Source organism: Macrosteles quadrilineatus, unplaced genomic scaffold (genome assembly GCF_028750875.1).
Source record: "Macrosteles quadrilineatus isolate MER2022 unplaced genomic scaffold, UCM_ALF_1.0 Scaffold_9__3_contigs__length_116548681, whole genome shotgun sequence".
NCBI lineage: Eukaryota > Metazoa > Arthropoda > Insecta > Hemiptera > Cicadellidae > Macrosteles > Macrosteles quadrilineatus.
This window is the reverse complement of record NW_026542602.1, coordinates 28,929,539-28,949,940: the sequence shown is the minus strand read 5'-3', so window position 1 is coordinate 28,949,940 and position 20,402 is coordinate 28,929,539. Positions and strand designations below refer to the sequence as shown.

General features: G+C 35.8%; 1 protein-coding gene across 1 annotated transcript in view; it reads right to left on the bottom strand.

Annotated features, from left to right (window-relative positions):
* LOC129003945 (RAB11-binding protein RELCH homolog) overlaps window positions 1-20,402 on the bottom strand; it is a 36,636-nt gene that overhangs the window by 15,305 nt on the left and 929 nt on the right. The window contains exons 2-15 of the mRNA XM_054432295.1: window positions 18,009-18,170; window positions 16,905-17,062; window positions 14,540-14,707; window positions 11,406-11,485; window positions 9,118-9,411; window positions 8,630-8,801; window positions 7,597-7,726; window positions 6,824-6,969; window positions 5,617-5,757; window positions 4,627-4,791; window positions 4,058-4,217; window positions 3,091-3,238; window positions 1,392-1,515; window positions 558-680 (exon numbers count right to left, since the gene is read on the bottom strand). Of these exons, the coding sequence (XP_054288270.1) occupies window positions 558-680; window positions 1,392-1,515; window positions 3,091-3,238; window positions 4,058-4,217; window positions 4,627-4,791; window positions 5,617-5,757; window positions 6,824-6,969; window positions 7,597-7,726; window positions 8,630-8,801; window positions 9,118-9,411; window positions 11,406-11,485; window positions 14,540-14,707; window positions 16,905-17,062; window positions 18,009-18,170 (2,171 nt within the window). The remainder of the gene's footprint in view (window positions 1-557; window positions 681-1,391; window positions 1,516-3,090; window positions 3,239-4,057; window positions 4,218-4,626; window positions 4,792-5,616; window positions 5,758-6,823; window positions 6,970-7,596; window positions 7,727-8,629; window positions 8,802-9,117; window positions 9,412-11,405; window positions 11,486-14,539; window positions 14,708-16,904; window positions 17,063-18,008; window positions 18,171-20,402) is intronic.

The window sequence follows — 20,402 nt, the reverse complement described above, 5'->3', positions numbered from 1 at the left end:
TTTTTGTTTTTTATATTTCGTTGTTATTTCGTCACCAACATGGCAACCCATAGTGCCCATGTAATTTTTTTTACTTTTTACAATTTAAACTGAGTTTGAGTGCTTATTTTTTAGCCTATTTTAATTTTTTAAGATATTTTGCACATCTACAGGAAACAGTATAGGCCTACATAGATTATCCCTGCGATGCACACAAGCTGAGAAAAAAGGTTTTCAAGAATCATGCTTGCCTATTAATATATAGATTCTAACCTATTAGATAACATCCTATAACTTACCTCCTATACACACGACATAGGTCTCCTGAATATTAATAACGATACAGAGGCCCTTTTCTGTTATTTCACCCCCGGTTAGATCTGCCTAGGGATTGGTTAGGTTAGGTAAAATTATGCACTTAGCCACATTTATTGACAGATTCATTTGGGAAACAGTAAAATGTTGTTGCAAATTCATTATAAAAAACACTGTTATTTTTGGTTTTCAAGTATTACAAAACTTATATCAAACAAACCAGTGATTACAATTACACTGACACATGATGATGAACTGTTTACCTGCAATGGAGCAGAAATGGCCAACAGATACACAGGAATAAGTGATAAGTTAGGCCAGTTGTGGTCCAGAGTAACTAGGCGGTTCTCCAGAGTGTTCAATCTCTCTACAAATACCGGCTTAACCTGCAAAAACAAAACAGACTGTGAAATCTATAAAATACACAATAAAAAGCTCCAACTAACCAAAATGAAAGAGGCGAGGCTTTTTTGGATAACCTATTTTTTCCAGTTAGTCAATTGTTGGAATTTAACTGCAATTTCAGTTTAAAGAAGTCTACAACAGTCAATCTTCAAATCTACATATGTAGATAGGTATACAAAAAATAAATTTCATTAAGTAGGTATAACCGACAGTTGTTTTCTGAAATTTTACTCATTTCATGGTATAAGATCTGTGCAGCTGTTTGCTCCATTATATTCAGTCGGCTAAGCCAACTAGCTGTGCCACAGCAGACAATTCCCATTACCTAGCTGATTTTCAAATTGATTTGAAATTTTTATCATGGTTAATCAGTGTTTTGGTTTAGTGGGGTGCAGGGATATTACGGGACTACTTATTAATTTATGATGTAAATTGTCTAATTGGAACTTATTTACCTGTGTGCTGCTTCAAATCATTAAGAAGTGATTTAAATATAAATATGCATACATACTATAAACATATAAAGAATGGTTCAGTTAAAAAAAATGATGTTTCAGCTCATTAAATGTATCCAATGCTCGATTTCTTTAAATCTGCACTTATATTACTTGGACAACAATCAAACTACAAACATTTTTGTTAGTACTGTTCAAATAATTACTAAACTAACAACAATATAAACAAGAACTTACCATATTAATGGTAACAATCTTTCCGAAGCCAGCAGCCAGCGATTTGAAAAACCTGATGAAACAAGTGAGCAGCTCTTCGTTGTTGACTTCCACTGAATCCAGAGCATCAAGAACTTTTGGAACTCTATATGGAAAAGAAAACACTCAATAACAAATGAAAGCCGAAATGTCCACAGAATCACTAGGAAATTCAGAGTTAAAGTTAAATGTGGTACTGTCAGAGATACGTTGTACTGCTACTTAATCTAGTTAGTGAGTGTTATAGTAGACACTCACTAATTTGAAACGTTCATAACTTTCGCATTACAAGATCACTGAGCGCTGTCTGAAAATAGCCGTTATTGCAACTTGCGAGGACAAGCCAAGAATCCCTAAAAAAGAAAGTAAAAAAGGCTATTTGGTGTAAGCTCAATCTCAGTCAAAACTTGATTAAGCCGATGGTGGATTATTTAATGAGCTGGATTGGCAGGATTTTCCTCTTCTTAACAAGTGTTCAATAAAAATGATTCAGAAATCACCAACTCTTCAGAGGTTTGATTGATTCATCAAAACAATCGATATCTCAATTTCAAATGTCAAATTTAAATTGAAATGAAATGAAATGTTTATTGTCCTTAGAATTTTCACAAATTATTGACAAAGTCATACAACTGCTAAGGTTTATAGCATAGTCAGTTAATAAATACAGTAAGATACAATATAGCTAACTACATAAAATGAGACACTTTACAATACACATTTTAAATATTACAATTGAATAGGTAATCTTATTCTTAAGAAAAATTTGTGGCATTGAAAATAATGGAAGTGATTAAACCGCATAACCAACAAAGTCCAACAGTAAATAATTTGGTCAATTCGCAAACTCTTAACTCTACTTAAAAATTAATACCAGACATTTCAAAAAATTCATTTAGAGAATAGAATGGGTTGTTCAAAAGCCATCTGTAGAATTTTGTTTTAAAAGTGTTTTCAGGATATTTTTGTATTAAATGTATTAGTTTGTTGTATATTTTTAGTGAGATTACAATATGGCTTTTAAGAGTTTTAGACAGTCTGAAAAAATCTATGGTAGCAACGCTTTTATTCCTAGTATAATGAACATGAGAAATTTGTTTGATTAAGTTGGGATTTTTTAGAACGTATGATACAGAGTCAAATAAATAAATGTTAATCACTGTTGATGTCTTCAAAAAAACTAAAATACACTAAAATACTAAAATACACTGTATTATTAGTACACTTCAGATATTTAATTGATACATCTAACTAGGGATGTGTCAATTCTCGATACCAATTCTCATTACCACCGATACTTGGCAATTGGTATCGGTATCGAGAATCGTTTGTCAAAAGTTGATTCTGATACCGATACTTGTCATGCCCCGTTTCCGTGACACGGGAGACAATGATGACATATACACAGCCGCGGGCGATGTTCATGATTCTGCCCATTAAACTAGGTAGTTAGAATGTATGCTGCAAACATTTTTTCTTTGCTTGAAAAACATGTCATTACCTCAAAAATACTCAATGGAAGGACAAAGACAGGGGTTAGTGTAGTATAACCAATCCATTCAGAAAATTTGGTGAAACAATAAAAAAAATGGTATCGGTATCGAGAATTGAGAATAGATTTTTCAGGTATCAGTATCGAGAATCAATAAATTTTGCATCACTACATCTAAACAATACTTACAAGGTTTCTGTGATCCAGTTCAGTTGAGGCCACTGTTTGTCTTTCACCACAACATCAAATGCACTCATCACTGCACCCACAGTGAAGTCTCCCTCATAGAACATGGCTGGGTTGGCTAGACCTTGGCACACTTCTGCAAACCCACTCCCTTGAACGAGAAATATTCATTAATTACTAAACACAAAATGATGATCCATACACATACATAGGTCACATAGCATAATATAGATATTTTGTCCTATATTTAACTGTGTCTGTAGGCCTCTGAACTCTATCCCATTCCAGAAAACTCCTTCTTGATTCAAATGGCATTCCCTGAGTGGCAATTTAACTGAAGGCAACATATCTTGAACAACGGCCAACTCTATTCTGAGAAAAGATTTCGTCTATTTGAGTGGGATAAATAAATCAAGCCAAGCCAAATAAACAGATATCATAATAGGCCTATTAATAAATACAAGTCTGCGATTCCTTTCCTCCTGAAAATCAGGTGTACCATATCTCAGGTGCAGTGAAATAGCTGATAAAAATACTAGGCTGTTAGATACCTGGTTATTTGACTCAGCTGTGGCATCAATCTAGAATACAAATTGGCTTGAATATAATTTGACAATAACTTATTTTAAGGAAAGTAACGACTGTATACCTAAAGTGTTATACACATTATTAATGAAAAACATATTTCTATACTATTATAAATTACATAGCTAAAGACATTTTGTATGAAAAATTACGCTAAATAATACCAATCAGCATGATGGGCCTAGTTAAATTGATTTATCAAATCCTAAAAAAATTAGATTAAGCACAAACAACCGATTATATACAAACAAAAAATTTATTAGTTGACTTTTAGGATGAATGTGAATGAAATACTACGGTTGAATTATAACATATTATACATTTTTACTCAAATTATTAGTAATGAGTTAGTAAATTCATCTGTAATAGTAATAGTAGTACTTACTAGGTTCAGCGAGTGGTAGGCCGGGTTTTATGTGATCTGTGACAGATGGAACGGTTGCTACAGACATGACTAGGAAAGGCAGCAGAGATCTGAGAGCTTGTAGCAACACTACAACACGACCAGTCACAGTAGCGCGGTTGTGTGTTGGACTAGACCCGCCCTGCACAGTAAACATACCAGCCTTGATTTATTTTAATTTTTACTACAATAGAAACATGAACTGTATATATATCTCATTTCTAATTTCTTTCTAGTATTTGTGCCGATTTTAAATTCCAATGATTAAAATCCGCGCCAAGGCAACGGACAACCCCATCCAACCATGACGTAACGCGGAGTGATACGAGGGCAAAGACCAAAACCAGTGCAAGCTGGAGCGTCACTTGGGGTTAACAACTAAGGGAGGCAAATATTATCTTCATGGTAGCATACTTTGCGGCTGGCTCATTCAAGTATGTTATATTTTTATTCTATCTGTGTACAAAAGGTTGGCTACAACTGATCAATACAGATGAGATGTGTACTCCAGCATCAGAATCAAAAGTCTATGTCTCTAGCTGAGTGACTACCTTGAGCAATGCAGTGAGAGTTGTCAGTAGTCTAGACATGAGCCGCTCTTGTAGCCAGCCTAGGCTGAAGGCCCACTGTGCCAGTATCATCAACAGTGTATCAGTCGCACACTCCGCAACAACAGCTGAACTGTCCTGTAGTGCTGTCAGGGTCAGCTCCTCACTCTAAAACATTACAATACATCCTGCTACATACTATCCTGACAATGCTCTGGAGAAATTACAATCCCTAAAGTCAAGTAAACTGAGCTTGTTTAAAATAAAAGTTACAAATCAGCAAGTATGTTAGTTGCAAAGGTACTTGGCCCTCAAGTGTCATTATTTTTCAACCTTTTCTCAAAGAAGTTAAAATCAAAATTATTCCGGCTGGGCGCCAGAAATATATCAATCAAAGATTCATACAGGCTATTTATTCTCTGTAGTATCAAAATGAGACCCTCGAATCTACTGTTGAAGTTTAATAGCTAGCAGACATATTGAATTACAATAGAACTCCAATCATCATAATCAATTACGTGTCGCATTTCATTTTGCCTCATATTGGAGAAACCAAACTTATGATCTCAACAAGAATAAAAGAACATATTCGTCAGACAAAACAATTACATGTACAACAAAAGTCACTGTGAGGATCAGGAATTCCCTGAAAAGTGGCTTACAGTGCTCCTAGGGTCATACTACACCAGCTTCGATCCTGAGAGCTTTTTTTGTAGGAAAGAACCCACTATGGAAGATAGACTGAAGTGGACACTTAATACAGATTTTTAAAAATTCCAACACAACTTAGGGTCAAACAAACTCATCCACAGGATCTGAGTATTATTGTACTAGAAACCAATTAAATAACTGATATAAAATAAGTATGAAGATAAAAATATTGTAGACCTTGAAATATAGGAATTTTATATACAGTACAGTATTTTTTGGGTTTCTTGTGCCCAAGTGGACTCTTCCTTATTCAAGGTAAGTTGATCTCAATATAATGTTAACCTGCGGATATTTGTCAGTGTCAGCCATGAACGCTACAATCAGTGCGAGACTCTTGACACAAGACACTCTCACTGCTTCCTCCCTGTCTTCTGATAGTAGCTGCTGAAGGATTGATAGCACCAGGGAGTTGCGTAGGCCAGCCTGCGGAACAAAACAAACTGTTACCCACAAATAACTCAGATAGTAGCTGTGGAAGGATTGATAACAACAGGGAGTCGCGTAGGCCAGCCTGCGGAACAAAACAAACTGTTACCCACAAATAACACAGATAGTAGATGTTGAAGGATTGATAACACCAGGGAGTTGCGTAGGCCAGCCTGCGGAACAAAACAAACTGTTACCCACAATTAACTCAGATAGTAGCTGTGGAAGGATTGATAACACCAGGGAGTTGCGTAGGCCAGCCTGCGGAACAAAACAAACTGTTACCCACAAATAACACAGATAGTAGCTGTGGAAGGATTGATAATACCAGGGAGTTGCGTAGGCCAGCCTGCGGAACAAAACAAACTGTTACCCACAACACAAGCTGTTACAGCTGAATCAGTATCAAGTTTACTAGTCAGGTTTACCTATTAGGTTATTGACAATCTCACCTTCTATTTAACCCTATTTTTAGAAATCTAGCTTAGGTTTATTTACTTTATAGAAAATGTTAGTGGTGCATTTTATTGTGTTCATGTTGAAATAAACAATCAAATTTAATAAAACACACCTTCTAAAACATAAACATATATACAGGGTGTCTCATCTAAAGTGAACCAATAGCTTTTATATTATTAGAAGGACAGTTAACTTTTTATGGGCCACTCCCCTCTATTTTTTTAAGATTTTTTTTGGGATGATGTCTACATTTACAAGCTTTTGAATATTTACTGTACAGGATGTTGGTTTTATAACGACAATTGATTTACACCCAGTCATCATCAGGCCCAAACTGACAAGAATCAAAATGGCATTCTCGCTTGGATGGATACTATAGGTCACCGAAAGATTAGAAGAACTCCGGTAAGTTCTGAGAGAATAGAAGTTAAATTAACAATAACAATTTGTTTTTATAAACACACAATGCATCATTTCTCCTTTTTCAAGCGTAGCTTGATGATATTACAGCTTTTTTCAAAAACTCCAGATGTGTGGACATTTTCAAATAGGTGTTTGCATTAAATGACAAATTTAAATTAAAAAGAGATTGAGAAGTAGTTACCGATATGTACGGAGACAATGCACTGCAAGCTTCGGCCACTAACAATCTTCTTTCCATGTGTTTGTGATTCATCTGTTCCCAGCAATGTGAGAGCAGTTCAGACTCTATCACTGACTGACTGCTAACTCGTGCAAGTGCTACCAACCCTGCAAAACAAAATATCTCAACTAACTACTCTAGAGAAGAATCAGCCACCAATAATCTTGCGTGCAATAATGCTCATCCGTTCTCTAAAATTATTAAGCTGCGTCAACACTTGGCGAACCTTCGCGACAAACATGTACGTATGCCGAACTAGGAAGAAACGTTCGCTAACCATTATTTAAGCTGTTCAATAGATAAAATATGGTGTTTGCTCTTAACTCAGTTTTTAGGTTTTTCCAGTGAAGTTGGATGTGCGTAGGCGTCGGCTTTTACTAGCTAGTACTGTTGTTTTTGCTGCATATTGCATTATCAGCTATCAACGGTGTCGTCGGTGGTGGCAGACAATTTAAGAAGACGATATGAATATATTGGGCAGCACTTCAGAGTGGACTTGGTAAAATAAGATAAAGATAACAATGATGTAAAACACCACTTATTATTTCTCTTTGTGCTTCTATTATTTCTTTGGTTTCCCAAATGTCAACATATAAGACTGAAAAAACACAATTTATAGAACTTTTTTAGGGATTTTTTGAGGTTTTGTAACATTATTTAAGAGGCATCTATTGACCATGGTTGATATGCCCCCGGTTAATCGAGGTTCAACTGTAAATCATTTTAATGATCACCTGCAAGAATGCAACGGCGCTCCTCATCTTGTGGCCGCTTCTTGAGGTTGAACAGTCCCTGCAACAAGCTATCTCTCTGGGCCGAGTCACTGTGCAGATGTACAGTCCACACCAGCAGTGGAATCAGCTCCTGGCATCAGGCACAAACAGACTTATAACTCTTATAAGCATTTGTGAAACCTTCACGTTTGATTCAGAAAATTTAAGAAGGTCGGCTTGTTAATAGAAATAGACAATAATTTTTAGAATTTTTAATAACACAGAGAAAGTATAGTGTTAAGGTATGAACAACAGCTGTTGTTGTGAAATTGGCACACAATTTGAGGGTGCTTAGATGGCTTAGATGTTTCAGTTGTGTGTCTGTTTCTTTTTTTCTTATTGCTATTTCGTACTGGTTGCTTTTATCTAAAATACCCCCTCCACAGAAAACCTGCAGACTAAGCAAATTTCCATTTGCCTGATGGGATTTTAGCTAAATAATTTCCATCAAACTTTCAGATTTGTTCCCTCTTAAAAAAAAAAAAATAAGTTTAAAGAGTACTTAGGTCTGCCACTGCAGGGAAGGTAGTAAGGAATATTTTTTTTAGTGATATGTTGACAGCTCTTTATGAAATTAAATTTGTCTAATTTTATCACAATTCATCCATAAACAAGCAAACTAAAACAGTTTACTTATTCCTCATAAGAATCAAATGAGAACCTAGATTGTAGGTTTATTTTATTTCAACGCTTCAATATGCGAAATTGTTTGTGTTTTAAACCTGTAGACATCAAAATACAAAAGTAAACCAGACTCAGGGCTAGTTCTTACTGTTCCTACGGTAATATTTTCTTCTCTATAAGACTTAGTTTTGTCTTGTAGACAAAAATACCAACTAATTCCGATATTGTCTGTCTACAATATGTAATGAATTAGAAAATATTAACCCTGTCCCTATATTGTAAAAATATCTTACATCAAACTAAACTTTTGAATTAATGAAAACTTTTAAAAAGCCTAATTTTTACAATATAACTGAAGTTCAAATATTACCTCTCGTTTGTTGACAGCTACATGGGGTGTGATCCTGGGTAGAGCAGTGGCTAGAAGATCTGGAACTCGCTGCAGACTGATGTCATCAGCGAGTAGGGGTGGCTCCGTTACACGAGAAGTGTTGACGAAACATCGGCACAACACCTCATGGTGGAACCCTGGCGGTAGTGATCTGCAATATTAGGAGGATTTCAGCACACATCTACAATGAATACATAAAATCTTTATTGCTCAAATGGTTTGTTCATTCGAATGAAATGTAATCAACTGAACAATAAAGATTTTATGTATTCATTGTAGATGTATGTTGAAATTCACAAAGAATGTTCTCTTGACCAAGTCTCCCAGGTGTGAATATTGTAAGTTTTATGTCTTTAATGTTGCTATGTCTTTTACAGACTTTTTTCACAAGTTAACACGAAACCTCCATTAATCAAGACTGCTGCATTTATCAAAAAGTAACTGTCAAGCCCCTAATCCAGTCATACCTGTTGCTGGTGGTAGACTGAGACATCAGATCTAAAGGCACCGTGTCAGCCTCTGCTCCAGCAGGCTCGGTTCGTTCCTCACACCCTCCGTCGTTGTCACCTCTCGTGCTGCCAGTCTCAGAGTCGTTAAACGCGTTGACGCGCGTCCACTCTGTCTCGTTCAAACTCGACGTCTCGCCTCCCCCACTGCCACTCTCTGACTCCTGTCGAGCAGTAGGTTCGATCATCTCAAACCTCTCAGGAGTTACACTGTGTGTCGACACCGTCTCTACGACTGGTTCAATCTCTGATAACCTAAAAAATATTGATCTAGATTAAAAAGGAAATGGAGGAAATGGAAAGAAATGGACTCAGTTACGTATTGGTGATGGTTCAGAGGTTTATGATATTGGCTGTTATTACGATGAGTATCACGCCGACATGTACTAGCCTATAGCACACTGGGATATTAACCATAATGGCAGACCTGTTTTCCCCGCTAACCTAAAGACCAATGTAACAAAATCGACACGACCAAAACTGTACCTACACTACAAGAGTTTGTTCTAATACTATCATAGACATTCTATCGCCGTAGTATATGTGAGCTGATTGTGCTGATCAAAATTAATTACTAATTTCTGTTGAATAAGCTACATAAATTTTTTACGAAGTCAAACTGATAGAATGACTTATTGTGAGCTATAGCAACTGTTATGACCCATCATCTGTGTCAGCAACAAAAAATAAGGTAGAAAAAAGAATTTTAGATACTAGCGTTTTCTGTGACTGGCTCACACAACTATGTTCTTTTTAATTAAAATATTGGCAACAGCAGGTCCAAATAGAGGGATGTCTACTCCATTATCATGCTATTATGTACTGAATTGGTAACTACGTTTTACATTTTGATGTTGCATTCTGCTGTTAAGATGATAAAAATCCACCAATAAAATAAAATTAGTCAAATGAATTCACAACACCACCAATTAAGTTTTTTCTATATAATACAAGTTGAATGTTTCAATTAAATTTGTAATAAGCACTTATGGCTTCGTTTGCTACACAAAGGATACAGTAGAAGCTCGATATGTCATATCTAAAGGGGGTATGATAACAATTCGAGTTATCTAGTTTTTCGAGTAAGCAAGGTTCGGTTTATCAAGGTGTTATACCGAAAATTAGAGACACCGAGGTGTTGGATTCTGACAATGATGTTACGTCAAGACCGTAAGTTACGTCAACAACTCAAATAATGCTCAGTACTATATTACTTTTAGAAATGTTTGTTTTAACCAAACGCAAGTCAAACTCTTGGACTGTCAATTTCAATAACTGGCAGAATAACAGTATTAAGTACTATCCATTGCCAGAAAAACAAAGGAAGTTGGATTTATATGTCTCGACAGGAATAAAACACAACTGACTTGCACCTTACAGAAAAACTTCGAGCTATTGAGGCATATCAGGCAAACTTTTACTTATAAAGGTGAACTTGGAGTAACTAGACTCAAGAACGGGAAAATTTGAGTTAGAGGTTAAGTATTACTGACGAAAACCGTTACTTATTAGGGTTAAATATTTAAATCTTTCAATTAAAAGAGGTCCTTTTAACATTGTGATTTATGGGAATTTCAAGGAGATTAAAAAAAGTTGAGATATCAAGGATTTTGTGATATCAAGGTTTGAGTTACTGAGGTCCTACTACTGTATTGACTATTCTACCTCAGCAATAAATGGTGTTGACAAATTATTAGCCTATTTTTTTCTTCTAAAATTAAAAATGCCTAGAATTGTTATGGGTTGATCAATAATAATGACATAGTAACTGAACAGGATAATTAAACACAGGGAATTATAAAAATCATGAGCCAAACATAATTGCAATCGTTAAAAGTAAACGTCTGAGGTGGTTGGGTCATGTATTAAGAAGGGACAACTCCAGCCGATAAAACAGACTCATAATGGTAAACCCAATGGTAGAAGGCCTTTAGGAAGACCAAGGCAGCCTTGGTGCGGTGAAGGGACCAAGTGCTAAAGGATGTAAGAAGATTGGGAGCAAGCGAGGAAAATACAGAAGATGGAGAAGAATGGAGGCGGATTGTTGGCAAGGCTAAAAACCATCTCGGGTTTACATTGCCACAGGAGTAAGAGTAAGTAAGTAATTATAAAAACAATCCAACAGTTGTTTCAGTTAAATGTTGAAACTGAAACGTGAGCAAGTTAAACTGCTGAATGCAGGGAACGTTTATAAAATTATTAAAAATTAAAAATATATAATTATTGAAAGAAAACACTCATTAATTTACCTTTCCACTTTAGCAGTGAGTTCAGCTTTTTCTCTCTCCAAAATGCTATATTTCTCCTTCGTCTGCTCGAGTTCTACTGTCTACAAAAATAAAAGTCCCCAGATGAAAATTATTGAATTAATCATTATAAGCAATCTGTGCTACAAGTAAAGTGCTCATCTTCAAATCAAAATCTTTACATTTATTTACTCTTGTAATATTTTTAAGTATTTATTAGTTTTCTCTATTCAATTCAGTAACAAGTACATCAAAATTCATTAACCAATGTTTATTTTTTTAGTTTATTATTATTACAGCTTAAATTACAATTCATTTTCAAATCATCATGTTATTACATCAAATTTGATTATATTACATTTATAACTTAAAGATTATTTCATTATTGGCAAAACTGTTCATCTAAGCATTTTAATTAACTCTAAAATAATTCTTCAACAATTAAATGATTTTTAAACAACATGTGACTGTGAAGATGAATTAGAAGGAAGCCAAAATGAAGACCCATGAAGAAAAGACCAAATAAATCCAAATCAAGGCTAGAAAATTATTATAAAATTTGTATTTAACTTTCAAGAAGATTTAACCATGAACAGTAAGTAAGTGATCCCTTTTATGTAAACATAATTCAACTCCTACTTCTTTTTCTGAAAGTACTACTCAAGTTAAGGACAGTGACTGAAGATGAAATAATTAAAGTAATTTCAAGTGGGCCAAATAAAACTTCTTCGAGATTTGATGAGGTCCTAATGTCTTTGTTAACCCTTTGAGGTAGATTTTTTTCCTTTTTTTGTGAATATGTAGTAGGCCTATGGATCATCATTCGAGGAGTAGTATAGGTTGCCACTTTTGAGCAGTTGGGAAAATGACGAGTGGCAACCTATACTCTCCAATCGACAGCAAAGGGTTAAAATCAATCAAACATGAAATTTCAAAACCTTTAACACATTTAGTAAATTCTTCTTTAATCCGCAGTATATTTCCCAACAAATTAACGATAGCAAAAGTTATTCCAATTTTTAAAAAAGGGTTGGAAACCAATCCTCTCAAATACTGTCCAGTTTCCCTACTATCAATTTTTTCTAAAATGTTTGAAAAAGTGTACAATTAATTAGAATTTTAGAGAAAAACTTTAGAAATAGATTTGATGAAGGTCAGCATGGGTAGGGCTGGAAGGTCAACGACAACCGCTATAGTAGATTTTGTGACATCAATAATTGAAAGTATAGATAAAAACAAAAAGAATAAAACTTTGGGGATCTTTCTAGATCCTATAGTGTGAATCATCCAGAATTAATAAGAACATTACAGTCCTTAGGAATAAAATATTGCAAGATAGAATGGTTTAAATCATAACTTAATTATAGGAAACAATATACTGTCACAAAAGGGAGGTGCAAAAAATGTTATACAATTTCATAGTTCAACAATACAATCTATCAAGCATGAAGCACCCCAAGGATCTATCCTAGGACCGCTTCTATTTTTGTGCTATATAAAGGCCAAAAGGGTTACCTAGTTTAATTTTAGGAACAGATAGCAAAGTTGGCCAATATGCGTCTGGATATAGGCCAACTTTGCTATGTAAATGGCTTGTATCGTCTGATACAAGCCATTTAGTGACAGGTAAAACTCTCAAAGCTGTACAAAATTCTTATCACTCTATTATCAAGGTTAAAAACTTTTTTTAAACAGCAAGTAAACAGCAAAAATTTACTTTTAAATGAAAAAAGTAGTTACATTTCTTTTGGTACAAATAAATATAAAACCAATGAGACAATTTTGAAGACTGATTCTAAAATTAATAAAGTAAATGATTTAAAATTTTTAGGAATTATTATTGAATAACTTCTTGATTAGCATTGAACGTGTTATTAAATTTACAGAAAGTAAATAAAAGAAACATCTTATAACACTTAAAACATATATTTATGCTTTACTGTTACTCACAAGACGATAAATATACAAAAAAGATGGTAAGTGGTGATCGATTTTGATTGGACACTCCAATCATCATCAGATCCAATAGGCAATTCGTCCTACATTTACTCGAACGAGTTCGCAAACCAGCATGATCGGACTATGGGAATGGGGGTTTATGGGGTAAAAATAGGGTTTTCCCATTTTTCACCCTAAAAACACAAAATTTCACAACTTCTTTTCAAACCATTTTGTAGAGCTTAAAAAATCAAATAATTTAGTATATTGAAGCGTTACTGTGCCTAATGGTTACGAAGAAAATTCCAAAAAATTGTTATTATTACTCATGTTATTATTATGAAGAATAAGTCTACCGTTGTAGTTTGCTTGTTTATGAACATATTTTGATAGAATTTGGAAAATAGATTCATGTCTTACTAAACTATTAACATAACTCTCCCTGTTGCAGCAAACCTAAGTACTCGTTAAACTAATTCTATTTAAATAGGGAATAAATGTGATATTTTTAAAGAGGCATTTAAGAGTAAATCCAATCAGGCTTATGGAAATTCGCTTAGTCTGCAGGTTTGCTGCGGCGAGGGTATTATCTTATAATTATTGAGTAGCAATACTTTTCTGTTTACTGTTTTGCACGACTTGGCAGTCCTAGAAAGAGTGAGTTGATCTGAGTGAGATATCTCATTCTTTTAACACTCATCGTTTACCTACCCTCGCCTTAAGTCATGCATTCTGGTGAGTCAGCCTCGAACAAATCTAATTTTATTAGGGGTTTTTTTATGGACAAGGGGAAAAATATTCCCGATTTTTGGGACGGGATTACATTTGATTCGGGAATTTTTCGGGACAGGATTTGATCCGATTGTTGGCGATGACGCCGCTATCGCGAGAGATGTTCACAATAGTTCCACGAACGCAGGAGGCGAAGTCATTTCGACGATCGCGCCAATACCGTGAGTCAATTCGATGACCCTGCCGAGACCGCAAAGTCATACCGACGATCGCGATCATGCCGTGGCCGGGAGTCATACCGACGATCACGCCATGACCGTGAAGTCATACCGACGATCGTGCCGTGACCGCGAGTCACAAGTTTCTATACCTGTAAATTTCTACCCATTTAAAAATCCCGTCCCGTCCGGAACAAAAAATTCAATCCCGTCCATCCCTATTAAGTCTTGACACATAATATTACTCACCAATGCGCTGATCTGAGCAGTAAGGTTAATGTCAGGGATATCTGCCTGACAAGCATGGTCCTTGGTCGTGAATCCATGCGCTGGCTGTCTCATTGCATCTCGGTAAAGCTGCAGCAGTTCAGATGGCTTTGGAATGTTAAGGCCTACATCATCCCAGTCCTCGAAATCCTACAGAAATACATGCTTAATCCACTTATATGCAACAAGTTTGTTTGTTAACAAGCACTTCAAGTAATTTTACAATTCTTCCTCATTATTTAAAAAGAAAGTCATATAGGAACATGTTCATGTTACTCCAAAAAGATGAGTTAAGTTAAGAAATCATGAATGGTTCTGTTATCACATGAATAAAAAAAATTTCCAATCTTTTAGTAGGCCTGTAGTGCACTTCCACTCTAGTAAATGGGCCTGGAAATAAAAAGGACCACCTAAAATTAATGGGGGATGGCTCAAGCGGAAGTTTACTAGATTCTTTGTGAATTGCATCACAAATCAGACATTGGCCTACTGTTTACTGGTCCTTGATGTGTATCTCTACCAAAAACTTGTATGGAATCATTTAGACGTGTTCACAAGAATGGATATAATCAAATCAGTGATTACTATGGAGTTTAAAAGGGTAAATTTCTTATACTCAAAAGCTATTAGGAGTATATACTTGGACTACTTGATCCACACTTTTCATCGGCAATTCGACGTTATGGGTGAAGATACTTTTGACTTAGTTTGGTCACCATTAAGCTCATACAGTTTACCTTATGGAAAGTAACACCTAGACGCATGGATTTTCACACCAAAACTACATAATTTATTCTTATTTTCATCGACAAACAAAATGGACGTGATAGTTAAAGGTACTAATAGTTTTGTACGGTCACTTACTTGCTCATAGGGTTAGCATAAGTAAGAAATAAAATAACACCTAGTATCAAAAATATTGAACTAGCCAGTGGCGGTTCCAAGGGGGGGGGCTACAGGGGCTAAAGCCCCCCCTTGGATCCTGGAAAAATAAATTTAAATGTAATTTCGTCCTTAAAACAAATTTGTCCATAAAACAGATATCAATGTAGTTTTTATTAAACTTAATAAGCGATGGCAGGAGCAGTATTAAGTTCCACATACATACACTTTGTTGACAATAGCACAACGAATAAAACAATATTAACGCTATGGAAAGTTGTACGTATCATCCAATTGTACAGCAGTCAGCTGTTGACATGCTAGGGCAAAGGCGAGCGCCCAGCGCGCGAGCGAGGATGGGGAAACAGCTGGTTTCCTGCAAATTGTCTGCTAGCCACTAAATTTACACAGGCATCAATCAGCAATCAGCGGTAGCACCAGTAGCCTATTACCATTGACTAAATAAAGACTAAGTGTTAAAGTTTACATAGTCAATGAATGCTATTACTGAATTCGATACTATACATATTGTGAAAGATCTATGAAATGGAGAAAAACGTAAGGTTAAAAACGTGGTTATACTTGCTTGCATGACATATAACAGTTGAAATGGAAGGTTTTAGGACAATTGGACACAGTTCTAGCCGTTATAAATGGCTTTATAAAGTCACCAAACGGCTTTTAGGAGATGGCTTCGTAGTCTACAGTAGGCCTATGTTTTGAAATTCATGAATGCAAGTTCGTTATAGTTTGATTTTTAATTGTCTACTTGCTCGTGACTAACAAAAATAACAGGTGAAATGGGAGGTTTTTGGACAGTTGGATAACAGACGTTAATAATGGCTTTAGAAAATCAGTAATCAGCTTTTAGGAGGATGTGGCCGTAGCCTACAATATGTTTTGAGATTTATGAATGCAATCGTCATAGTTATTTTTTTAAATGTCTACTTATTCATGACAAATAAATGGGGAAATGGGAGGTTTTGCGCACAGTTCTAGACGTTAAAACTGGCTGTAGAAAGTCATCAATCGGTTTTAGGAGGATATGGCCGTAGTCTACAGTATGTTTTGAAATTCATTAATGCAATCGTCATAGTTTAATTTTTAAAATGTATATTTGCTCATGACAAACAACAAGTGAAATGGGAGTTTATGGACAATTGGGCACGGTTTTAGGTGTTAAAAATGGCTTTAGAAAGTCACCAAACGGCTTTGAAAATTACAAATTTTCCAGGACGTCCCTGCTTTATTGTGGGGTGCTCCACACCCCCCAAGCCCCCCGGTAGACCCCCCCTTGACAAGGTCCTAGAACCGCCACTGGAACTAGCTGATTATCATTTTCAACATCAAACATAATAAAAGTAACCGGTAAAAGTACTACAGTTTTAGTTTAGTCTCTATCCCACTAATAGGGTTTAGGCCAACTTGAATGATAAACATCTCCTATGTATGATTCTTGCACTACCTGGTCCTCGTTTTCATCAGCAAACGTGATGGAGGTGAGTTTGTAGTTATGCATCAGCAGATACTCGTTGATGAGAAAGTTGAGTGCTCGCTGCTCATGAGGCTTGATGGGTTCCACTTGTAATACCTTCAAATTCTCTGTCGTTGGGGTCTCACACTCTGCAAGCACTTTGTGCATTAATTGTTGCAAACACATTTTATTTACTGTTTGGATTTTTAGAAAAGTAGAAAATAAATGAAAACGGTAAATATTCGAATAGTTGTCTACTATTAGGCTAACTTTTAATTAAGTTTACCTGCTATTTTAATGTTGACATACATTTCAAAGCAGTTGTTTGTCTAAAATAGACGGGATGATGGTGATGTACTATGTTTTTATTGTCTTTTCCTACCCAATTGACATTTTTTGGCCTGATCACTGGTCTCGTTATTTTGTAATGGCCACCTTTTCGTAGATAGTGTCATTAGTTTAAATTAAAGCTGTAGTGATGTGACCAGAGACTTAAAACGTTAAATAGGCCTATAGCCTAATTTAGTTGTCACCTAATTATTAGCTGACAGATGATTAAATAGTTTTGTTATTTTTGGTTAAATATGAAGAGAAAAACTAAACAAGGATGAGTATATTTTAAGCTTCTCAACAAAAACTGATTCATACTAACCAATTGCTTGGTTACGTTAAAAAGCATGTTCAATTAAATCAATCATTTTGGTGGAAAATCCATAGACTTTTTATTTCAGGTATTTCTTCTGGTATAAATAAAGTCTTATTCTAATATGAGGTTCTTTCCACTAAAAAGCCAATGACAATTGCCATCCAGGTCAAGTTTAAGATAGAACCACAAACCTCTGGAGTAGCCTACTATAATCTATTAGCTATCCAGATAATCTTTATATGATAAAATGATGATCAGAGTACTACAGCTTAACTTGATTTGTCCATGCTCTAATGAATTATAAACATTGAAATCCAGTATAAAAATAGCCTATGACATTGGGAAATAAATAACAAATATTTACTTGACTGTCTTAATACCTAAGTCTTTATGTCAGTCTATGGTAGAATATTACATGGCTTCTGGAATTGACCAATTGTAAACAGTACCTGTAGCAACAGTTAGATTAGTTCGTAGAGCAATAATCGTTTCTTTGGCTTTCCGAAGTTCAAACTCGAGAACTGCCACCCTCTCATCCACTCTGTGCTCACCATCTTCAGAAAACCTCGATATGTCCAATGAGTCCAAAGTGGCTTGACTAGATGAGCGAGCTAAATTACAACACATGTTTAATGAACAGTCCAAAAAAATAAAAATTTAAATACCCCCGCCGCAGCAAACCTGCAGACTAAGCGAATTACCATTTACCTGGCTGGATTTCTACTAAAATGTTCTCTGAAAATTTTCAGATTTATTTCCTACCAGTAGAGTACCCGTCCTTCGTACGGGGTTAAAATATAAGCATAAAATGCTTATTGCAGTTATACTCAAGCTTTGCGTTTGCAATGGGGGAGAGACAGTTTGGTAAAATTTGCTTCTTAAAAATTAACGGTATTTAATATAGTACACATCTACCATAGCCATAATGTTCTACCACTTCACCTAAACAATAGAGAAAAATAAATAATTAAAAACTCACAAAATATCACAAATTATTTATGAAATTAAAAATATAAACATAACTGTAAACAAGCCTACTTACAATCCCTTCCACCAATAAAATAGTCGTAACTTATCTGAAAACAAATTATAGGTACTGAAATGAAGTATAAAACTGGCACAACAAGCGGCAATCTAAAACAACATTCCCCGGGCGAGGCTGAGCTCACACTGAAGCAAGATTGTTGTTGTGCAAGGAGGACGGGACGACATTTCCTGCCCCTAGCACTGAACGTGTTAATGATAGCCTGTGCCTTTGGCAATACAGTTGGAACAGCTCAAAATTACTGTATTCATATTTTCTATGATCCTCGACCAGATGATCGAATGTTATACTGTATTATATACATTCTTTTATTTTAAAACTAGGTCTGATGTTAAGGAGCTACCATTCACATTATTAATTAACTCATTCCCACCATCAATCTGAAAATTCCAAATTGCCTCCCAAACAGTTTTAGATTTCGATTGAAAGAAAACTTGGCAATAAATATCCGCTCTGGCTCATAAATTCTCCAAATTCCTTGCCACAAGACAACTATTATAATAGATGATTTACAGTAACAGCAAGTAACCTTTGGAACTCCCTGCCCTCATAAATCAGATGCCTAAAATCATGTACCAGACTGACAGCAGTGCTGTAAGAACACTACCTACAGTAAAACCCCTCATATCTCACCTCAGAATATCTGACCTGGTGTCCGATTGTCTACTTGTTTCCTGTCTGGGGTGATAACGCTGAGCGCGATCGGTTAACCGAAAGGCCAATCGCAAATTTTGAGGGCTGTAGTTTTGGCAGACAACTAACTTACCATTGTTGCCGATAACGGGTGTTGCCGCGGAGTAACAGGAGACGATATTGGACCCTACCGGCTGTTGCTACAGTATTGGAGAAGACTGCAGATTATGCTCCTACTAATATCAGACCTTTTTGCCGTTCCGATCATGGCCCGGTCCCGTCATGGACGGATATAAGGGGTTCTAGATAGGTAGGTAGGTACTGTATCTTGATTGGAAGGCTGTCACTTGGCTGGAAGGCGTGCCTTAGGCCTAGATTTGCTGGAGGGTGAATGGGTGTGTGAATACAAACATTAGGGGATTTCTGACATTGGAGCTTCTGATTTTAAAACCAGTTGGGAGAGTGGCTACTGGCAACGGCCTATATTAGTTAATCCTTCAATGAGTTTTTAAGAAGCAGGCCTATGTGTCTAACCTGCCGGCGAAATGTAACTTACCTAGTGAGAATGTACATATGTAACTTAATATAGGTAACTTATACTTAAGCGTTTTTTATGAGTCTGTCTATAGAGCTGGTCATCAAAGTCGAAAGAGGTGGGTAATCGAAAACGGTGACTTAAAACTCTAAAATGGGGTTTAGGTAGCCCTCCGAGGGTCACGCGTCGAGTTTAAGACGCACAACACACTTTGTGTAGGGTCACGCGTCGAGTTTAAGACGCACAAACATCGTTTACGGCGAAGGCTCTATGACTGACTGAATCGGATTGAACTGGATCGAGTTAGGTATCGTTCTTTCCGTAATATTCTAAGCTTTCTCCAGAGGTCTGTCTCTAAGCGCTATTCATTTTAGTTCCGAAAATATTGTAGCAGACAGCTGACGTGCGTGTATTTGTAAACAGCTAGGTTCCCCCGGACCGATGACTGATGTGTTTTATTACGTTTATCATTGTTTTAGTGTTAAAAATCAAAAGTAGTGATATACGTGGTGCATTATAAGAAGATTTAAGTGGTTTTGAAGTGCTGGTTGATGATCCTGAAGAAGTAGGTAGTGATATTGATGTAAATTATCAGCCAGATTCCTAGCTATGGTTAGGCTATGCATTCTT